The 21,417-nt window shown below is 36.3% G+C and overlaps 1 protein-coding gene across 1 annotated transcript in view; it reads right to left on the bottom strand.

Annotated features, from left to right (window-relative positions):
- Nucleotides 1-21,417, bottom strand: part of INPP4B (inositol polyphosphate-4-phosphatase type II B) — a 166,517-nt gene that overhangs the window by 17,010 nt on the left and 128,090 nt on the right. The window contains exons 22-23 of the mRNA XM_063310809.1: nt 15,872-15,984; nt 3,792-3,946 (exon numbers count right to left, since the gene is read on the bottom strand). Of these exons, the coding sequence (XP_063166879.1) occupies nt 3,792-3,946; nt 15,872-15,984 (268 nt within the window). The remainder of the gene's footprint in view (nt 1-3,791; nt 3,947-15,871; nt 15,985-21,417) is intronic.

Genomic DNA, 21,417 nt, shown 5'->3' with positions numbered 1-21,417 from the left:
TAGAACTGAAACCAAGGAAATGCATCTCTCTAACATGTTGAAAAAAAGAAGAATAAAATAAAACCCAACAGTAAAATCAGATTGGAGGTGGAATGAATAGATGAAAGTGCTGATAATATAGTTTCTGGTCTTGTATGTTGGAAGGCTATTTATCAGGTTGTATCTTGGTAGCATAGGCTGGTATTGCTTGCCCTTATCAATTCGGTTTGAGTGTGCTCCTTGAAAAATCTCTTTACGAGAACATTCTGTTCTCACATTTCTGATGTATTTTAAGCTGCTTAAGGGTTTTTCTTGAAAATGGCATTCTGATTAAGAGCAAGTGCCAAAACTTAAGTTTTTCAAGTGAAGTATTTTTTTATTTTATATTTCTATCTTGTATTTATATTTTATGTATTATTTATGGTTTTATTGTATTTTAAATCTTTTACCTTATTGTAAACTGGCCAGAGTCCCTCCTCTGAGGGGAGATGGGCAGTGGCAAAATTTGATGAATAAATAAATAAATATAGCCTTTTAAGGAGTGCTTTAATGAAATAATCACACAAATGGAGAAGCAAACATTTTGCCCTGTAGCATTCATTTTAGATCATACTTATAAAAGATTTATAAACTGCCATAGATTAAATGAATGCTAGTTAAAATGCAGAGGTCCCTCAAGGATATAGAGAAAAGTTTCTTTTTTTTCGAGACTCTACCTTTTTAACTTCCCCAAAATTTGTATTCTGAATAATTTCAGCATTTCTCCATTCCAGTGCTATTATTAACCAAAACAATAACAACATGTGGATATATTTGCAAAGGGCTAGTTAGGGGACCACAGAACAAGTCTGTCCTTTTTCTTCTCTAGAAGAAGAAGAGATGTAATTAATTATGGATTATTAAGAAAAATTCAAAGAATTCTCTCTCTTGATGGAGAGAAAAAATGAAGATGAAATACATAAGCTTTACCAAATTTATTCAGATCTCTGTGATTATCAGCAACTTTGCCTCTAGGACCCTACAAGAACTATCAGAAACAATCCTGGATCAAGAAAGAACAAACAAAACAAAATCCTATGAAATATCTGACCTACAAGAAAAAGATAAAGCATTTTTATCCTCTTAATTAAAAAATGATGTAGTGTGTACAAATGGAAACATTTTCTCCTTTTGCAATATGAACCCCAGGTTTATAATTTTAAAAAGTTTTTGTTTAATAAATTGGGATGTACAAACAACTTTTACACACCTTTATTCTTTCTTTGCAGTACGCAAAAATAATCCAGGAGGCCTTTAATTATTCTGGAACAAGCCAGGTTCTTAAATTTTCTGTTTCTGAAACTGGGTTAAAAGCCTGGGTTGTTCTGAAGGTGGTGATCAATGTTTAACAGGTAATTAGTATTTTCCTATTTTGTTTAGGCTTTTTAAGCTATGGTATGCATAAATAAAAGGTAATAGCTAGGCTAATTTTGAAAATAAATGATTAGCGTTTGTGAATGTAGGTATATTATCTTCAGATAAAATTACTGTACCTTTTAAAAGAACAGTGAAATGATATAACAGATCAAGAAGATTATTACTAAAAATGAAGAAAAATTTAATGAAGAAAACTATGTATTTTAATTTACTGATAAACAATTCAGGACAAAATTCATACAAACTGTAATATGGAATTGTCATATATCAGGCAGGGCAAAACTAAGTACGATTTGTGTGAAGGGGTTGCTTACAGACATAGATTATGTATGGTGGGTTATGATTAAATATGGTCCTTTCTTGAATCTGTTGTATAAATTTATACACGCACATATATATGCACATATACATGTATGAGAAACCCCTATATATAATTGTTGCTGTATTACTTTTCTTCTTTTGTTATTTCTTCTTTGATCTGTTTTATTAAATAAGTGAAGCCAACAGATTTTAAAAATTTGATTTGTGTCTCCTGCAAAGACCACTAAAAGCCTTTCTCAGAGCAGCATTCAGATATGGCCCACAGCCCCTGGGGCAGCAGCCTCAGGGCAAGAATGTTGCTACCTGAGGGACTCTGCCAGTACCATACTCTGAAATAAGCAATGCATGCCTTGGTATGGACCAGCGTTACAGTGGAACTGCAGATGGTTTTAAAAAAATATATTATGGTCCTTTGATTGCTTTCACCATTACTTTGCTAACGGTGGTACATATATTTATAATTCTGGTATATGCATGCCATCAGGAGTAATTCCTGAAAAACATCTAGTTAAGTCTGACTCACACATGGGAGTAAGGTAGCCATAGTTATTTGCAACGGAATGTCTAGTTTAGTCATTGCATACCCTCTAGATGTGAGAAGCGTTTGTCAGGAAATAACTATCAGTCTATACCTGGTGTGAATGTGTAAGTGTAGGTATTACTGGAATAAATGCACTAAGGGTATGATCCAGGGCAATACATTTTAGTTTCTTCTGTTCTGAATTCTTCTGTGACATTGTAATTGGCATTCTATCTTATAATTAACAACTTGACTTATACAGATTTAAACATGTGAGTCTGTAGTAATTTTATTTCTCTATTCTACTATGGCTATTTTGTATCATGAACTTAATATTTCCTTTAAAAATTAAAAACTATAATGCTTTTATTCAGCCACAATAGTTATGCTGTCATATGGATTACATTCTGAAAAGCACAGTAGCTGTAAATAAGTAAAAATTATGATTAAATAGAGAAAATACACCAATGATCAATACAAGCACATTCAACATGAAAGCTAGCACATGCATCGCCCATCATGGATGGAAAGCTAAACAGGGGACAGGATATATGAACAACAATGAATATATGAACTGTAAAGTGTAACATACCATCATACAACATTAGCAATTTTCAAAAGAGCTAAGGAATTGAATTGTTCTATGGTCCCACTGATTTATTATTATAGCCATTAGCAGCTTTTCCAAAAACTTAATTCATCCACATAGTAGAAGGGTATACTGTGAGTACTTAACTTCTTTTAGTTAGCATGTTGTTCAAAGAATTCATAAGCAGGAACTGTTATTACCTAAGTTAAACATATAAACACAATTTTCTTTGCATAACTAGGAATAGTGATTAATGGCTGAACATTTTTATTTTCTACTGGACTTCAAAGCATGATCAGTTAATTCTCCCCAAGGATGTATTCACCAAAAGAAGACAGTATCTGGAATTTCAGTATAAAAAGTGTTAGTTATCAAGTGCAAACAATGTTTACTTTTTAATCTAAAATATGTGTTTTTGAGCACTTGTCCAAATTAACAGTGTATGTAATGTGAGTTTGTTTGAAAATAACAAATTTGACCTTTACAAGCCATTATTTTCTTTCATTTAAATTTATTGCCGATAACGAAATCAAACTACCTCTTCTAATTACATAATCTTGATTAATTTAATTCTTTATATAATTACAACTAAGTGCAAAGTAATTTAATTTAAAAAAAACCAGTACCAACTTAATTAAATTTGTTTGCTGCATTTTATTTGTCTTTACTTGAACAAACTCATAGAAGTATCAAGGGAAATAAAGTATTGTTAAAACATAATATATATTTACCAGTACTCAAAATTATCATTGTGAGAATTCAATATATTTCAATATATTTCAGGAAAAGGTCTCTATGAAAGACCTGAGATATGATCCTGGCTTGCGAAAGTAATGAAAATGTAACTTTTTCAAACTATACCCTTCTTACTTCTGACTTAGGCAGTGTTTTGGGAAAAGTATATTAAAATATATCTATAAACTTTATGGTAAATAGATAACAAGAAATGAAGAATTAAGAGCATACCTCCTCATGCAGTCCAGTGCTCGGATAAAGAAATCTTTGTGCAACTGATGTTCATCTCTTAAAATTGAACATTGTTCCAGCGTCACTGACATTGATGTCCTATCTTTGGCACTTTTACAGCAGGTGAACCGTATACCATTTAGCTTGCGGCAAATCTATAATGCACAAAGAAGATACCATTCCTTTTCTTTCATATTATAGTTTTATACTTCTATACTATACATGTATTGTTCTATGCTGGTCTTTGCCATAATAAAGTTTTTGTTTGATTTTTTATAATGCAATAACTTCATGTATTTTAATTACAGGCATATTGCATTATCTAGCATATGCAACCATATGGGGAAACCAATACATCACACAGGTTTCAAAAATATTTTCAGCTTTCTTCTTTTGATATCACAAAATGCCCCATTTCTATCCCACAATATAGTTTATTCATTGAATAGTACTTTTACAGTAATCAAAGTTCCATCAATTTCCCAAATGTATATGAATCATTATGCTGAATGTTTCAAAATCTGCAAGAGAAAGCAACTAGTGGTTAAAAAAAAAGTATTTTGAGTTTGAGTTGATAACCCAAGTCATTAAGTTTCTATAACCACCCTTCCTTTGTTCTGTGGTTATAGGGGGAAGTTGTTTAATTAATGATAACTTAAGTGATGATTACAGTCAAGGGAGCCATTTGGCCTGGGAGTCAAGGTGGCCTCAAATTTAGACATTTAATAATACAATTTAATTTAACATTCCACTCACTTTTCTGTGTGTGGGGTGGGGTGGGTGGTAGGTGGGAGGAGACTGTCTTATTTTCATACGCCATTATTTATTTTTATTCTGGATAGGCCCTGCATAAATTGAAAATGATCTGGGCCTTTTTGAATAATTAAAGAAGGGATGGACTGATTTTCTTTGAAATTCTGCTCTGGACTTTGCATACTTCCTTTTCTATTCACTTTCTGAAATTGCTTGTTAACTGCTTTTCAGCTATTAGGAACCTTTGGGTTGACAAGTCTTAAAACACCAGGTGAGTTTCCTTCAATCCTTAGTGAAAGAAGTTTTAAATACAAGTTTAAGGACTTAAAAGAGTTTTTTAAAAAATAAACAGCAAAAGGGTGATCAGAACTTTGATTTTGGAAAGTTACAAATGGACTAAGGGTCCAGATGGATTTGTAATAAGATTTTGGAATTAATTATAAGAATCCTTTCCATGGGAAAATGCTTTTGTTTTGAATTCTTTTAGAAAAAATATAATAGGATGGGACTTTGAAGGTTGGACGCTAGAGGGAACTAGAAGGAACTAAAGGTTACAGTTAAAGGAGAAGAACACCCAAATTTGACTTACTAATACAGAATGGAGCAAAATATTTTAACATTGGACATATTAAAGGGTATTTGTGAACAATGGACCCAGAAGTTAATTTTAAGAGTGTCTGCCTCTATAGACTGTGTTTAAAAGATATTATGGAAGAGAAACATGTTTTACCAGACAAGACTAGACTGATATGAAAGTAGATTTAAAAATGACAGGCTACAAGAATGATATGGAAAAAGATGGTATACTGGATATACAAAAGAAACTGGCTGATGTCTTAATAATTAAAAGGGATATACAAATAACAAACCAAGAGAGTGACCTGCATAATTTTCCTATATTTGATTTACAAAAGTGGCTTGTTAAACTTTGAAGAATTTTATGAGAAGGGACAAAGAAAAAAATGAAAAGAAATCAAATTCTAGGACATTATTTGAAGGGAATAAAGATCAAGTTTGTTAAAAGAAAAAGGAAGGAATATAAAGTTGGTTTATTTGAACAAGGTTAAAATAGATATGTTATCATCTCTGGTAACTTTTAATGGATTTTTGCTGATCAGGACTGAATGACAAGGCTTTAAGGATTTGTTTGTAGATAAGAGATGGGATATGGAAAGAAGAGATCATTTGTTGTATTTTAAGAGAAGGTGATAAGTTACTAAAATAGTTTATACTTGTAATGAAGGGGGAAGTCATTTCTTTATATTTTTTTTTCTTTATTATATTCTTAGTAAAGAATATCATAAATATACTATATTCTGGTTTGTTGTTCGTGCCATCTTTATCTTTAATCTTTCTTCTTTTTAATTAGTTTTATTGTAATTTCTTTGTTTTGACTGTTGTGAGCTGCCCAGAGTCACTGGGATTCAGGCAGCATACAAGTTTAATAATAAATAAAATAAAATAAAATAAAATAATAGTTATATTAATATGGAAAGAATGTGAAGAATGCCATAGTATATTTCCAAAGGGGGAATAATTTTCACTGATAAAATGAAAGGCTAATGGTATTTCCCCTTTTTCCATTTAATTGCCCAAAATATGTTCCCTAACCCAATTTTTAGGGTATGCAGGATGCTGAAGGTAATGAGTCAGCTTCTGTTCATACAACACTGGATTCCACAGAGTAATATTAACATTTTGTGAAAATTGTTCCAAGAATTTATTTTATATAAAAAAGGAATGTCATTAAATCTTAAATCTCAAATTAATTTTAAAATGAAGCTTTATTTAAATCAACATTCAGGAGGAATGATATTATGAAATGTTGTTTAGCATAATTACTGTCGCTTTTAGGGCTTGAAATAAACATGATATACTGAGCCTTCCTGAGCTGGATATAAAACCATGGAATGCTTAGTCTTTTGCTCACTTCCCTTCATCCCTATGAAGGAGCAACTGCTTCATCAAACATATGTTTGGCTGGTTAACTCTACTGTTTTCAATATTATATATAATTCAAATAAAAGTAGAGTCCATCACTGTAGTCATGTATTAAATATTTCCATTGCCTCATTAGTATCTGATAAGAAAGAAAAATAGAATAAAATGTCATCATAAACTAATCCCACTGCACTTTATATCTCTAGATGATTTTAAGAAGGTTCATGTAATTCCTGAATGCATAAATGCCAAGCAATCTAATAGAAATGCTTCAGGATTATTTTTCAAATCAGTAATCCAGATAATTATTATTTAGTATAATGTTACCTCCTATATAAATGCATTTTGAGGCAGTGAGCAAAATATAAAGCACAAATAATAATAAACTAAAAACAAAACACAGGCATGCACAGGGTTTGAAGTAGAGTTTACAAGTTCCATGGTTGACCTAGTCATCAAACTCCTACTAGATGTAATTAGCCATCAAGCAAACAAGTGGTTGGTCAAACTTGAGTAAATTTATTTTCTACATCCTTGACTAAGTATCAGCCAACAATATCTGTCAAGTTGATGATTCAGACGTTTCCACAGATGTGTGGAATACAGATCATGACACAAATGAATGATTTCAAAATGTTTAGCAAGCAAACTACAGAATGCAACTGAAGAGTCTACAACATTAAGCAGAGGTTAAGGCAATGGCTATTATTCATGATGCCTGTGGACTTCCTTCATTTCCAGAGGTGCTTGGTTGATTGTTGTGTTTTGGTTGATATGCGTTTGACCTGCAGCATGATTCTTAGTAGTTTCAATAAATAATTATGCTGTAAATAGTTACAAGTTACAAATCAATAGAATAGTTACACCCATAAAATACCGGCTATGCCAAGGACCACAAAGCATTGTTCTCTACTTATTCTTTCAAAAATTATATTCTGATTCCTGCCATATGAGATGGCACTATGAAAGTATTGTAGATGCTTTCAAGTATGTGCTTCTATTTTTAGAAACTAGGTTCAATTCATTAAAGAATTTTGACTGAGTTTTCTGAATTAAAATATAAAACTTCAAAGTAGTTAAAATGGAACCAAACAGATGTTGAAGAACAAAGATTTTGACAACAGAACAGAAAAAAGGTAAGAAAGATGCAATCCATAGGTTCAGGAAATATAAATCGTACTTTATTAAAAACAGATAAAAAGACACGAAAAATGTACAGAAGCAACTGTCATTTAGCATGTGGAATCTGTCATCTAGTATGTGAACACTCATTTCCCAGTGAACACAGACTTTTGGAATCACTGAATTGTGGAAATCCTGTAGAACTGTGGGGTGCCACAGGGTTTGGTGCTCTCTCTGCTCCTTTTTAACATCTACATGAAACCGCTGGGTGAGATCATCTGTCGTCACAGGGTGAGGTATCATCAATATGCTGATGATACTCAATTATACATCTCCATCCCGGGTGAGGTAAGTAATGCGGTGGCCACCCTTTTGCGGTGCCTGGAGGATGTAAGGGTTTGGATGGGGAACAACAGGCTTCAGCTGAATCCTGGCAAGACGGAGGGGCTGCGGGTTGGGGGCTCCCAGGCATCTGGGAATTTTCCATCTTTGACTCTGGATGGGGTAGCACTGCCCCAGACAGATCCAGTGTGGAACCTGGGAGTTCTCCTGGACTCACGACTCTTGCTTGAAGAGCAGGTGGCAATCATGGCCAGGGGAGCCTTTGCACAACTTCATGTTGTACACCAGCTACGCCCTTTCGGAGTCCCTCCGAACAGTCACTCATGCCCATGTCATCTCCCACATAGACTACTGCAATGCGCTCTACATGGGGCTACCCTTGAAGAGTATCCGGAAGCTACAGCTAGTGCAAAATGTGTCTGCGTGAGCAGTTTTAGGAGCCCCTAGAAGGGCACATATAACACCACTGCTGCACGAGCTGCATTGGGTGCTGGTTTGCTTCTGGGTCCAATTCAAGGTGTTGGTTATCACCTTTAAAGCCCTACATGGCATGGGTCCAGGTTACCTGAGGGACCGCCTCACCCCAGTTACATTGACCCATCCAACCCGGTCAGGCAGAGAGGACATGCTATGGACCCTGTCCATGAGGGATTGCTGATCGGCAGGGTACAGGAAGAGGGCCTTCTCTGCCATAGCACCCACCCTTTGGAACAAGCTACCCCTGAATGTAAGACAGGCCACCACGGGGGTGGTTGGCCCCATGAGGATGCCTAGATTAAGAGCTTCCATCTTGAATTGTATTGTATATTGTATATTTTATATTTTATATGCTATATTTTATATTTTAGATCTTGCATTCATATTTTTATGTATTTATATTGAATTGTTTCTAGTGATTTGATATTTTTAGTATTTGTAAGCCACCCAGTGTGAGTGAGATGGGCAGCAGAGAAATTTGATAAATAAAATAAAATAAAATAAATTACATTTCCTGAAAATGTCAAATATGCAATGATCTTTGCTGCCTGCATGTCTTATTAAGCGAATATTTTTTTGGTAACTTATTGAATGTAATAAAGTTCTTCCAGTGGGCAAGTCATTCATTTTGTTTTTCCAAAATTCCTTTATCCTATATATAGGATCATTATTTAATTGTACTGTTACATATATTTTACCTAATTGTACCAACTTACTGAGTATATGACAATTCCTATAAAAAATAAGAGAGGAAATGCCCTTTTTGTTTCTTTGGTAAAAGATTTTGAATAGCAATCTTTAGATTTCTGTAATTATTATCATCAGCTTAGCTTATTTCCAATGGCATTTTAATGAAAAAGTAATAAAACCAGGAGGGAACATTTGTACTCAGAACTTATGCCACCAGCATTTCCAGCTATTGTATGTAAAAGGCCTCAAGGACTTCCTAAGAAGACTGAAATCCATTGAATAACTCCCTCACACCATTTTAGATACCATGACTGTTGAGGTACTGTACACAAACATCCCTTACAAAATGGATTTCAGGCCACTAGAAATATCCTTGCTGAGGTCAACATAGCATGCCTTGCCACCAGACAGTATGACTTCATACTCAACCATAAGTATTTCACTTTTGGCAATAACATATACTCACAAATCAGTGGCACAGCCATGGACACACCCACACATGGCTCCACAATATTCAAACATCTTCATGGCTGATCTAGAACAACTCAGTTTTCACAGTCTTACCCCTGAAACCCTTCCTTTACTTGAGATTTATTGATGAAATTCTCAACATCTAGACCCATGGGAAGAAATCGCTGACCTCGCTCCCTGACCTCAACCATTTCTACCTCACCATCAACCTTAGCCTCAAGCTTTCTACAGAACAAGTCCATTTTCTTGATGTCATAGTAAAACTACATAATGAGTACTTAAACAACACATTAGGAAATCCACAGATTGCCATGCATTTCTTACATGCTTCCAACCAGAACACATCACCAAACCTATCATCTAGAGCCAGGCGTGCTCTCTCTCTTTCTCTCTCCCCCTCTCAATCTCTCTCTCTCTCACACATTTTCTATTCCGCCTTTATTATTTTTATAAATAACTCAAGGTGGTGAACATACCCATGCTACAACTGCATTCTGACCCACTTGACAGAGATGCTCAACTGATGGAATTAAACCAGGCATTCAGGAGATTGAACTGCCTACCCAACCATATCAACAGACAAATCAATAGAGCCAGATCAATCTCCAGGGAGGAGCTTTTAAAAGACATGCCACAGAACAATAGCACTTGTTCTTACCTATAATTTACAGCTAAACCACTCAAACACATTATTAATAGGCTCACTTCATACTGGAAAAGGACACTGCAGTTTCTCAGGCACTGAGTGCCAGATCCACACGAGTACAGACAACTACCCTATCTGAAAGAATTCTACATGCAACAAGAAAGAGAACAATGATGCTTATACTCCATTACAAATTTCAAAGCTGCCATCTTAGAGCAACAGAACTATGCCAGCATCATAGAGTGAGAGCCTGCCAAACTCATCATCAAAACATCAAAATATTTCAGGCTATCCCAGATGGTCTTCACAAACAGAATGGGTTCTTAACACATTACAGTTGCTAATTGATGAAGTACTTGTAATATGTCTCACATGTAACCCACAACTGCAGAACCACCATTTCTCCCCACCCCCGTTGCCTACCTTTTCAAATCCTACTGTATGTTAATTTAACACTTCATGTATCTGATGAAGTGAGCTACAGTTCATGACAGCTTATGCCTTTTCATAAAATTTAGTTGGAAAGGCTGCTACCAGATCCCTCATTTCTGACTACCATAGACTATTAGGGCTGTCCTTCCACAATACATACACTGTAACTGAGAATACCTGCATGCACACAATTTTTGGGTTCCTCTTGGACTGTCTTTGTCTTTTTGCAATTTATTTATTTATTTATTACTCATATCTATATGGCTATCTCACAAAAAGCAACGCAATTCCATGATGGTATCCCTGTTTGACATCAGAGCTGATTTACATCCAGTTCAACTGGGGTTATCTGAGACTTCTGCAAGCTTAGTTTGAGATGCTGTAACTCTGAAACTTGTAAATGGATGATTTCCCTATTTGTGTGATTTTTTTCCTTTCTCAACTTCCACTGTACTGGACAGCAGCTGTGTCAGTAGATCTTTCAAGAGAAAGGGTATCTTGAAGAAAACAAAAATTCTTTCCCTATAGCAGTGTTTCTTAAAGTGTGGTCTTAGGACCTCTGGGGGACCTCCAGGACCTTCTCAGGACTCATCAAAATCAAAATTATTTGTACCTTATGTTGAAAAATAATACAATAATAAAATCCCATCAAGCAATCATGACGAGCACTTGTGGAAGCAAATGCATCAATTTTAATTTTTAATACAGTAAATATCTAAAAATATAACCCATACAAAATAAAAAAAGCTCCTTTGGAGTCCTTCATAATTTTTAAGTGGGACGGGGTCCTGAGAGAAAAAAGTTTAAGAACCACTGCCTTATAGAAACAGTTGTGATTATTTTGCAGACAGCCAGATCATATTGAGGTTTCCAAGGTAGTTATGGCAATCAAGCATCCAACAATGATAGTATCAGCAATAAATTTGGTGACTTTTCTAGAAATACTTGAATACCTGTTAGCCAGGAATAGGGAAGGGGTCTTCTGTGAAATGACATAAAACTGGGTTAGGAGAGGTGTTATTAAGTCAATTTGCCTTGCTTTGTAGAAGGGACAATGCACGTGTGAGATTGTTTTTATTTCTTCCAGGAAAGAGGGAGAATTTCTGCTGTGCAGGAAAGTTTAAATTGACATTTTAACAGTGAGGATGATAAAACAGTAAGCTCTCTACTATGAGATTACAGAGAGTATTTGCTAAATACTTAGGTCTGCTCTGTATATGGATGGGGATTTATTTATATTATTCTGGATATCAGTGTTGAATTTGGACCAGTCGCTCTCGTAGAAGTGAAGTAGTGGGCTGTTAGTCCATACTTTACAGCCCTGTAAACCCGTATGGACGGCAACCTTCAGTAAGGACACAGAATTGTCCTGCAGGATCAAGTAGGCAAAAGTTTTCCCCTAACAGCAATTTAAACCAGATTCCAGGTGGCAAGCAAATGTATGTCTCCACAGAAATTAAGGCAGAAGCTAGTTTCAGTGGGACGCTTGCAACGCAGCTCTCAAAAATGTGTAATGCATTGTCTTGATTGGGTATGAATCTTGAGAATGACAGATCTGCAAGACGTTGATGACCTTAGCTATGAACGTTTTCATGGCAGCAGGAAAGTGATTACTGCTATTGGCAAATGGCCAAATTGTATCTGAAACTTCTGTGAACTGTAGATGTGAACCACCTTTGCTGTTGGTCCTGGTTGCCAATGCAGTGTAATTATGTGCATGTCTATGCTTTTGATTTGCCTTTCCTGCCTTCAGGTCTACTATTGATCTTTCATGGTTATGAATTAACTTCATTGCCATTCCAATAAAAATAATTTGGTAGCTTTCTGCAAAGCTAGGTATTTACCCTTTGTCTGATGATTAGCAAACACAACTGCAATACCATGGCCATAGTTATATAACAAAGTAGCCTGCATGGTTGCATTTTAAGTGGCATAGGGATATGGTGTTGTATAAGTTGGTAAATAGAGGGAATGAAAATCAGTTGTAAAAAGGCAAGTATACACCCATTCACCACAAATGGCAGCTTCATGAACAAATGCTTAACCCTGGCTAGAAAGGAAGAAAACAGTGAAAATGCATCTGTCTTAATTTCAGATAGAAACTGCATGGTTGAACTATGGGCAAGCAGCTGAAGGCAGGGAACATGGACTGAAAACCCTCCCACAGAATAGAGACTACCTCCAAATAGAGACTACTACCAAAGGGGTGCAGCATTGCAACAAAGCCTCCAGATAGAATAAATATACTAATAACACAATGGGTTTCATATGGAAATTAGTTTTCCTTATAGGGAGAAATGTTGGGAGAAGACACAGGTGTCAGTTTAGAGATGGGAAGGCTTCAGGGTTATGATAACTGCCAGTAGATGAGATATTCTACTGACAATTATCAGTTTAATACAGAAGTTTGGAAAAATATAATGGAGAAAAGAAATACAATGGCTAATGTGTTATGGGGGAAAAATACATGTGCACACACACACACACGCACACACACACACACGCACACACACACACACACACCCTTTCCATATGTTGAAAAAAATGCATGCAGGAAAGTCACAGACTGTGCATACTGGCCCACCAGGGCATGCACTGATACTGAATTCACATTTTGTGGATCAGGTTGGCATTGTGAATATGCTCCACACACATAATTAATTCAGGGCTGGGGAGAGTTATATACAGTATATGTATAAGGATACTAGCTATTATGACATAATGTGCAAACTCAGAATTGTTTGTCTGGATTCAACTGCTTTCCTTGAGATGAAGGGGATTTAAATGGAAGTTGTGTACCACTGATCAGTTGAGTTGAGAAGTACCAGCAAGAGCATCATTACAGCATGGATGGTTACTATTGTGACTCTGACTCCTCCTCACAACTGTCACTGTTCAAAGACAAGGGCACTGAAGGAGTTCATGAACAGAAAGAATGGAAATGGTGCCAAGATACATACAGTACAGTATATTACACTATTTTCTCTAGTCTTTAACTTTGCATCTTGCTGGATGCATTCTGAAGAAAAACTGTAGCCATATATGGAGAAACGAATCTAGGTACTATAGATGTTTTATTGTTATTAACAAAATAAATAAAGCAGCAACCACCTGCTTGTGGGAGATCCATCAAATATATTACAATGGTCCATGGACTATTTAGTATCTACCTTACCAAACAAACAAAAACCAAAAACAACTTGTTGGAAAAAGAAAGATAATTAACTTGCAGGTGGGTAATTTGTGGAGCCCCAATCAGATAACACAATCTACATTCTTAATTACTTAATTTAAGAATATGAATTGCATAAATGTATCAGTGTATGTGCAGCTGATGTCAGATTAATGGAAATAAATAATAAAATCAAGCAGATATGCCTTGAATAAAGCCCAGGACTTGTATACAATTAGAGCAGAACCATTTATAACAATTTTAATTTGACTTCTATCAAGGTGAATTTGAGATAATGTAGGATGAATCTGTGGTTAAACTTTGGTGATTATTTATCAAAGCAAAGTACTTTGTATCAAACTACTTCTAGTATAAAAGAAAGGTCAGAATAACTTACAAACAACTGTATATACATATATTTGAAGGTTTACAGTATGAGTCAGAAACCTTTTAGGTGCCAAAAACCATTTGTTCTCTTGTGCCTCCATGAAATCAGGAGGAGGAAATGAGGAGCATGGGGATTGCCATAGCCGTATTCCTTGCATTCCAAGGCTGCATCCCAGCAGCAGGGAAAATAGGGAACCTTAACTGAGACCCTGTCAGAGTGGAAGACCAAGCTAGAGTGAGAGGGGATTGACTGATCTGCTGGCTTCACATAGGCCCTGGATGGACAGATTCCACAGTGAGCCTACTGCTGAGTTTGAGGAATCTCATTCCAGCTAGCTGGCTTATTCCACTCTTCAAAGGCAGGATTTGCTTGTAGAGATAATGCCCTCATTTTTCCCTTGGCTTTTAAGGAAGTGTTTGGAGGGCACAAGTGAGGATCTTGCCCCCAAGCCTTTCTGATTACTTTTATTGGTAGAGCACAGGGCTCACTTGCCAGCTTTCTTCAGTAATTGGCAGGATACTAGGATTAGACCCATAGGATGCTGCATTAGCAGTGCATAACTGCAGGGTCTGTATCCCCAACTTCTGTGCAAAAACAGCAGATAAAGGAAGCTGTGGGAGCAAACACTCTTCTTGTGATGGGCTTCAAGATGCTGGCTGGTGAGGATCTGGCAGAGACCAGTGGGTAAATGCAAGCCTCCTCCCTTGTTTTCCAGGACCATCTAGCTGCATTTTAGTCCTAGTTTTCATCCTGAAATCTTGTAAGATTGGAGAATCTTATATTATTTTACCCATTATTCAATAATTATTTTAGGGAACCCATGGATGACACCTGGAGGTGCTATGTCATCAACCTATGATTTTACAGAATGTGTCAAGAACCAGACAATAAAAACAAACAAACAAAAAAGAAATGACATTCATAGACCTGCTCTCTTTATACGAAGTCTGAAAAAGCTCCTCTATAATTTATTTTTGAGTCTTAGTAGACCAGACAGCAAAAGTGTGCTAATATAGCTCGGCCACAGGAACTGTGCCTGTAAAGAGTCCATACTATTTTCAAGAAGTATTTTCTTACTAGATCTTACCAATGAAAATGGAATCTAATCCCAATACTCCTTCATTTCACCCTTAATGTCAATCTTCTATTATATCTTCTTTCTCAACTACAGATGAAATGAGATGAAAATGCAAATATGATTCATGAAATGGCTACAGAATCGTCTCAATTCTTTCCTTATTTCAAACCAAACCTCAAACCAAAATCTAAAGCAGTTAATCCCAGTACAAAAAGCAATTACCAGTCTATGATTCATTATATACAGAGAACTTTTTCAAAAGTATATGTGACACCAATGTGTCTAATACAGAAGGATATGGCAGCAACAAGAATTCAAACAGGGCATTAAGAAAACTGGCTTGAGTAAAGCATGCATGTGCAACTTATTTCACCCAGTGATATAAATATAGTTTGATATAAAGAGGAGTATAAAAATATACTATATGCATTTTGTAATTAAAAAAAATTAGAGTGATCTAGGGGGAAAAAACTCATTATTGACTTTCCTCAACTCTTTTGGGGTCCAAAGCTTAATTTAACATGACAGAATGACTTCAGTGGAATTACTGTTTGATGAGGCTTCTTACCGTTGCAGCCAACCACATGATTTCCACATTCTTTCTTTTTTTAGTCTGAATATTTTGATGAAGATTTTCTAGTAATCCTTTTAAATCATTCTGTTCCTGAAAATGTGGTAGACCTGAAAAGAATAAGGAAGCAGCTAGTGATAATATTCCCCATCCATAAAAAAGTAGCCACACAGTCATTTCAAATGCATGAGAATTTTAATCTAACAGAACAATGTCATCATTTAAGACTGACCAAACACATTTGAGTTTGTTAATATAGACACTACTACTTAAGGGTTTCTTCTGAAGTGCTAGGCACCCAGTGTCTGTAATTTGAATGGAAACTGGAAGCATTCCACAATCTAATCCTTTTCTGTTTCCTCTCTCTAATCATTCCTAGTGCTGCTCTTTCAATAACTGCAGCAAAGGTGTATAAAACCACAGCACCTTTGATGGGCAGGATGAAGGAAGACATGAGGGATCAAGAGGAAAGAATAATGACAATAATGACAAACACTATCTTAATTTAAATCACTGTCAAATGCAGGCTGAGTGGCCTCTTCATAATTTTCTTCAACTGGGATAGATAATGTTTCATTAATATTACTGTTGACTTTTGTGGACATGGAGCTTTAATCAAAGAGATTTTCCAAAAACTATAGAACAGCTATTCATTACTAGAACACAGTAATTCACATTACGTGTAGTGGTGGTGAGAATTCTTTTGATTGGGTCAGTTGGAGAAAAAATTAGTTTATTGCCAACATAATTCAACCCCATGATAATGTCTGAACCTTTCCTCCAAATGGTGGCAAGCCACCATGTTTGTCTCTTGCCTTTTGCTACCTTTCTTTCTATCTTTCTGTATCTGTTCTTGTTTTGTGGAAGGAAAAAAAGAAAGAAAAATTAGGTGATGTTTATCTCTCCTTCCATATTTGGCAAAACTTTAGAAAATATAGTTGTACTGATATCTTGCCCCTTTACAGCTATTGGCAAATGTGGGGCTGGGAAGATGAACTTTTGAATTTTTTAAATATCAATTTAGGGTTTACATGTAACAAACAAACAAACAAACAAGCAACAAAGAACAGAAGCATCTTTGTTTAATATCACATTTGTTTTGACCCTTAAGGAATCACACAGAAATTCTATTTGTATATTGACAATTTGGAAGAGAGATATTAAAAATTGCAGGACTTTTCCTTTATGCTGTGGCTGGGATAAATAGTGAGTAATATATTATTAAGACCTAGTTTTAAGCTACTTCAGTAATTTTACTAGCTACAACCAGAAAAAGTGCATGATAGGTTTTACTGATTTTTCTAATTATAAAGGTGCCTGTTTTAACATCTAAAAAATGAGCAGCATTAAAATAATCTTTGATAATCTGTCATAGTTAAACACAAGTTTAACCTCATTAGCATTAATTCCAGTGACTATGAGAGTTTCAGCAAATAAAAAACCCACAAATAATACTGTTAGCAGCTGGGAAAGGCATGCTTGTATCTGTTTGGCAAATACACTAAAAATATTGATTCAAATCTATTATATCCAAGGGAGAAAGCAATTTTAAACAACAACAGTCTTCATGAAAGTCCAGAAAAATGCTGCAGTGCACTAAAGATCACCTGAAATAAATAAATAAATCCTTGTTGAATAACAACAGTAATTTTAAGTCCCCATTTCAAGGGCTTCTTATATTTTGATGGCAGGTGTAATCAGGACTTAACCTGAAGTAAGGATTTTCCAGGGCTCAGAGTAGGAATGCGTTTTCATTAGAAGGAACAAAGAAATAATAAGCAGCCCAAAAATCAGTATACAAAAATAGGAAATTAGATTTCCTTCTTTTTGTAGCATTTGGTTGCCCATATAAAAAAAAAATGCATAGCAGAAAGAGAAGAAAGGGAAATCCTGGGTAAAGGAATGAATATTAAAGTGGAAAGTTTAATACATAGAATACCTACATCAAATGATCACATTAGATGTTCATGTACAATACGTTTTAAAAGCTTTTATATTAGATGTGATTCCACTCCTCTAATTTCCACCAGACTTTTAGTTCTTCACTTCCAAGCCACAATTCTTATGAATAAAATTTACTTTCATGAAGTACCCAGCATTGAAACAAAGTGGTAAGGGGAGAAGGAGAAAGAAGAAACATTGATGGGAGAAGAAAACTTCTCTGAATGTGCAAGTAGATGAGAGCAAACAGGGGAACTTAACATGGGTGCTTGGTCGAAGGAATGTGGGCATCCATTCCAATTAACTCCAAGCAGCATGGAGAGTGAAGGAGACCTTATGGTGATGTTCATGCAATGTTTGCCCTCCTGCCTGAAGAGAACCCAAACTGCCACTCCTGTGTTCTTACTGGAAGAAAAGGCAAAATAACTTGAAGAGAGAGGTTCTATGCTTGCATACATCAGAGAAAGTAAAAAGTTCCTGGATAGGATAGGAACAGCAGAGAGGGACATGAATACCAGAGAACATACAGGGGAAAGTAAGGGAAGCACGTCACCCAGAGAAGCAAGAGAAACAGGAGGTTTTCAGTGTTGATGGAGCTCAGAACCTGGTATCAGCTCTTTGTTCTTGAAGACAATCCATAGCCAGCTAAGCAAGCCTCACCACCCCAGCTTCACAGAACAATGTTGAAAACACTTCAGCCATGACAAGTTGAAGAAAAACAACAATTCTGAGAAAAGAGAAGCATGTTGTGATGAGGGGTGATTCCCTGTGAAATGAACTGAAACTAGACTATGCAGACTTAATATGATGTCATGGGAGGTATGTTGTCTTCCAGGTCCTCTGTCCTGATTATGACAGACAAGCTGCTGAGTTTCCTCAACCACCAATAACTATTCCTTCCTAATAATGGCTAGGAAGGCCTTTGCACAACTTCATGTTGTGTGCCAGTTACACCCATTCCTGGATTGAGGGGCTCTGCTCATAGTTACTCATGCCGTAGTCACCTTCCAAATGGATTACTGTAATACGTTCTACATGGGGCTGCCCTTGAAAAGTATCTGGAGGCTTCAGCTGGTGCAAAGTGCAGCAGTGTGAGCAGTTACATGTGCTTCTAGAACAGCACAACCTCTGCTCTGTGAGTTGCATTGGTTGCCAATTCAAGGTGCTGGTTTTGATCTTTAAAGCCCTTCATGGCATGGGGCTGGGTTATCCGAGGGCCGCCTCTCCATGGTTATATCTTCCCATCCTGTCCTGACTAAGCAAAGACCACGCTGAGATGAGGAGAAAGTCTCTAGTGTTGTCCTGACAAGCAGGAACCAAGCTGAAACTAGGAATAGGTCTCTAGTGTTTTATTACTGCTACAGTAGACAGAAATCCTAACAAACTGAAGAAGCGTGGGAAAACTCATACATATAAACCCCAAAAGTCAAGGCAGGTCTGTTCTGTGTCTCTTTGAATGACAGCTCAAATTCTTGCTACTATGCATTTTCCCCCCTGGATAGGGGCCCCTCCTGCTCACCATCAGTGCTCATGACATCACCTTCCCCTCCAGATTCACATTCCATTTCAGCCCCCTCCTTCTTTCAATGGGAGTAGGAGTTTGTTAGGATTGATGTCCTGACAAGCAGGAACCACGCCGAGAATAGGAATAGGTCTCTAGTGTTGTATTACTGCTACAGTAGACAGAAATCCTAACAAACTGAAGAAGTGTGAGAAAACTCGTACAGATAACCCTAAAAGTCAAGGCGGGTATGTTCTGTGTCTCCTTGAATGACAGCTCAAATTCTTGCTACTACACATGCGTTTTCCCCCCTGGATAGGGCCCCCTCCTGCTCACCATCAGTGCTCATGACAAGTGATTTATTACTGCTATTGTAGACAGAAAATCCTACCAAACTGAAGAAGCGTGGGAAAACCCAGACAGATAAACCCCAAAACTCAAGGCGGGTCTGTTCTGGGTTTCTTTAAATGACAGCACAAAGTCTCTAAAGTACACATGCGTTTTCTTCCCTGGATAGGGGCCCCTTCCTGCTCACCATCAGTACTCATGACACATCCCATCAGATCCAGGAGAAGAGGCATGCCATGGGTCCTGTCTGCTATGGAACTACTTTTGGCGGGTCCCAGGAGGTGGGCCTTCTCTGCCATGGTGCCTGACTTAGGGAATATCCTGCCCCCCCACCCCCAAGTGAGGCTAGCTCCATTCCTGTTGATTTTCCAGAAGTCCCTCACAACCTGCATATGCCATCAGGCCTGGGGGTCCCAGGGGATTGGCAATGACTGACGTGGCTCCATTGTTGTTGACATCTGCTGCCCTCTCTTAGCCTTTGTGACTTATTTCTTTCTGAATAATAATTGTTTTTATATGCTATCTATTTTATCTGTTATCTGTTCTAGTTTTATTTATGCTGCCCAGACTCACTCTTTTGTGAGATGAGCGGCCATATAAATTTGATGAATAAATAAATAAAGTATTTTTGAGTATGGCAAAGCTATAGGTCTGCTGTTAGAAAAAGGGGTATATTGGTAATGGGTGATGGTGAAAATGCACAATGTGTTAACTTGTATTTTATATCTGTCTTCTCTCAGAATGAAATGAAGGCCTAGTTGGTCATCACTGTACCACTAGTGGAAGGAGGAAGTCATGAATCAGGATAGCCAAGATGAAAATAAAAGAAAACTAAGTAATGGTATGGTATGGTATTGAAGGTATATGGTATAGCATTGAAGGAAGTAGGGAACTAATCACAGAAACGCCAACTGTAACCTCTGAATTTTGGAGGTTCTAGAAGATTGGAGGAGAGTAAGTGTCTCTATCTTCAGAAAAGGGAAAGAAGGAACATTTTGTTACAAAATTTCAAAGGCATTTGGAACTGCTCTGGATACTGCAAAATTGAAAAGAACTATATTGAAGAAATTACCTTTACATGGATTATCTGCTGCCTATTTAACTCTCAGTGGGATATAAGCAAGCTAAAGTTCTTATAATGCATTGTAGAATGGATATAACACATTAGTCTGACCTGGCCAAAGTCCCAAATCTTCCTATTAGTTATAGTTGTAGATAAATACTAGTACCTACACATTACTACCTGCTACCCATTTTCTACTGTTAAGTCTCTAAACACTTCAGTGCCTTTTCCTTAGCCTTACTAAAGGGAAGATATAGGAAGCTTTCCTTTATGTAACACTGTGTCATTCTGATGATGACCAAGTTGAAACTATTAAACATATTATCTTGATGTACATTTAACCACCCATTATTTTTATCAGACCACACAGATAAATTGTATGCCTATTTATTACAAAACTCTTCTATCATTGTAGTCACGTTCTATAGAGAAATGTATAAAATATACCTGACCCGATATCCAGGTAGTGTCAATTGGGCTAGAAATATTCCATATTTGCATTTTGATTTTTCTTCTTTTTTTATTAAGATCTATAATTTTTCAAATAATATTTAATAATTATTTTAATTTGACTAGGAATTATTTTAGGCTATTTTAGGTTAACTTAGCTTTATAGTTTTATAATTTTAGATTTCTAGATTCACTTATTAATAAGTAATAAGTATTTTATTATATTGTACAGTTCCTAGG

The sequence above is a fragment of the Candoia aspera genome, chromosome 8 (genome assembly GCF_035149785.1).
Source record: "Candoia aspera isolate rCanAsp1 chromosome 8, rCanAsp1.hap2, whole genome shotgun sequence".
NCBI classification, from domain to species: domain Eukaryota; kingdom Metazoa; phylum Chordata; class Lepidosauria; order Squamata; family Boidae; genus Candoia; species Candoia aspera.
This window is presented reverse-complemented; position numbering and strand designations above follow the sequence as displayed.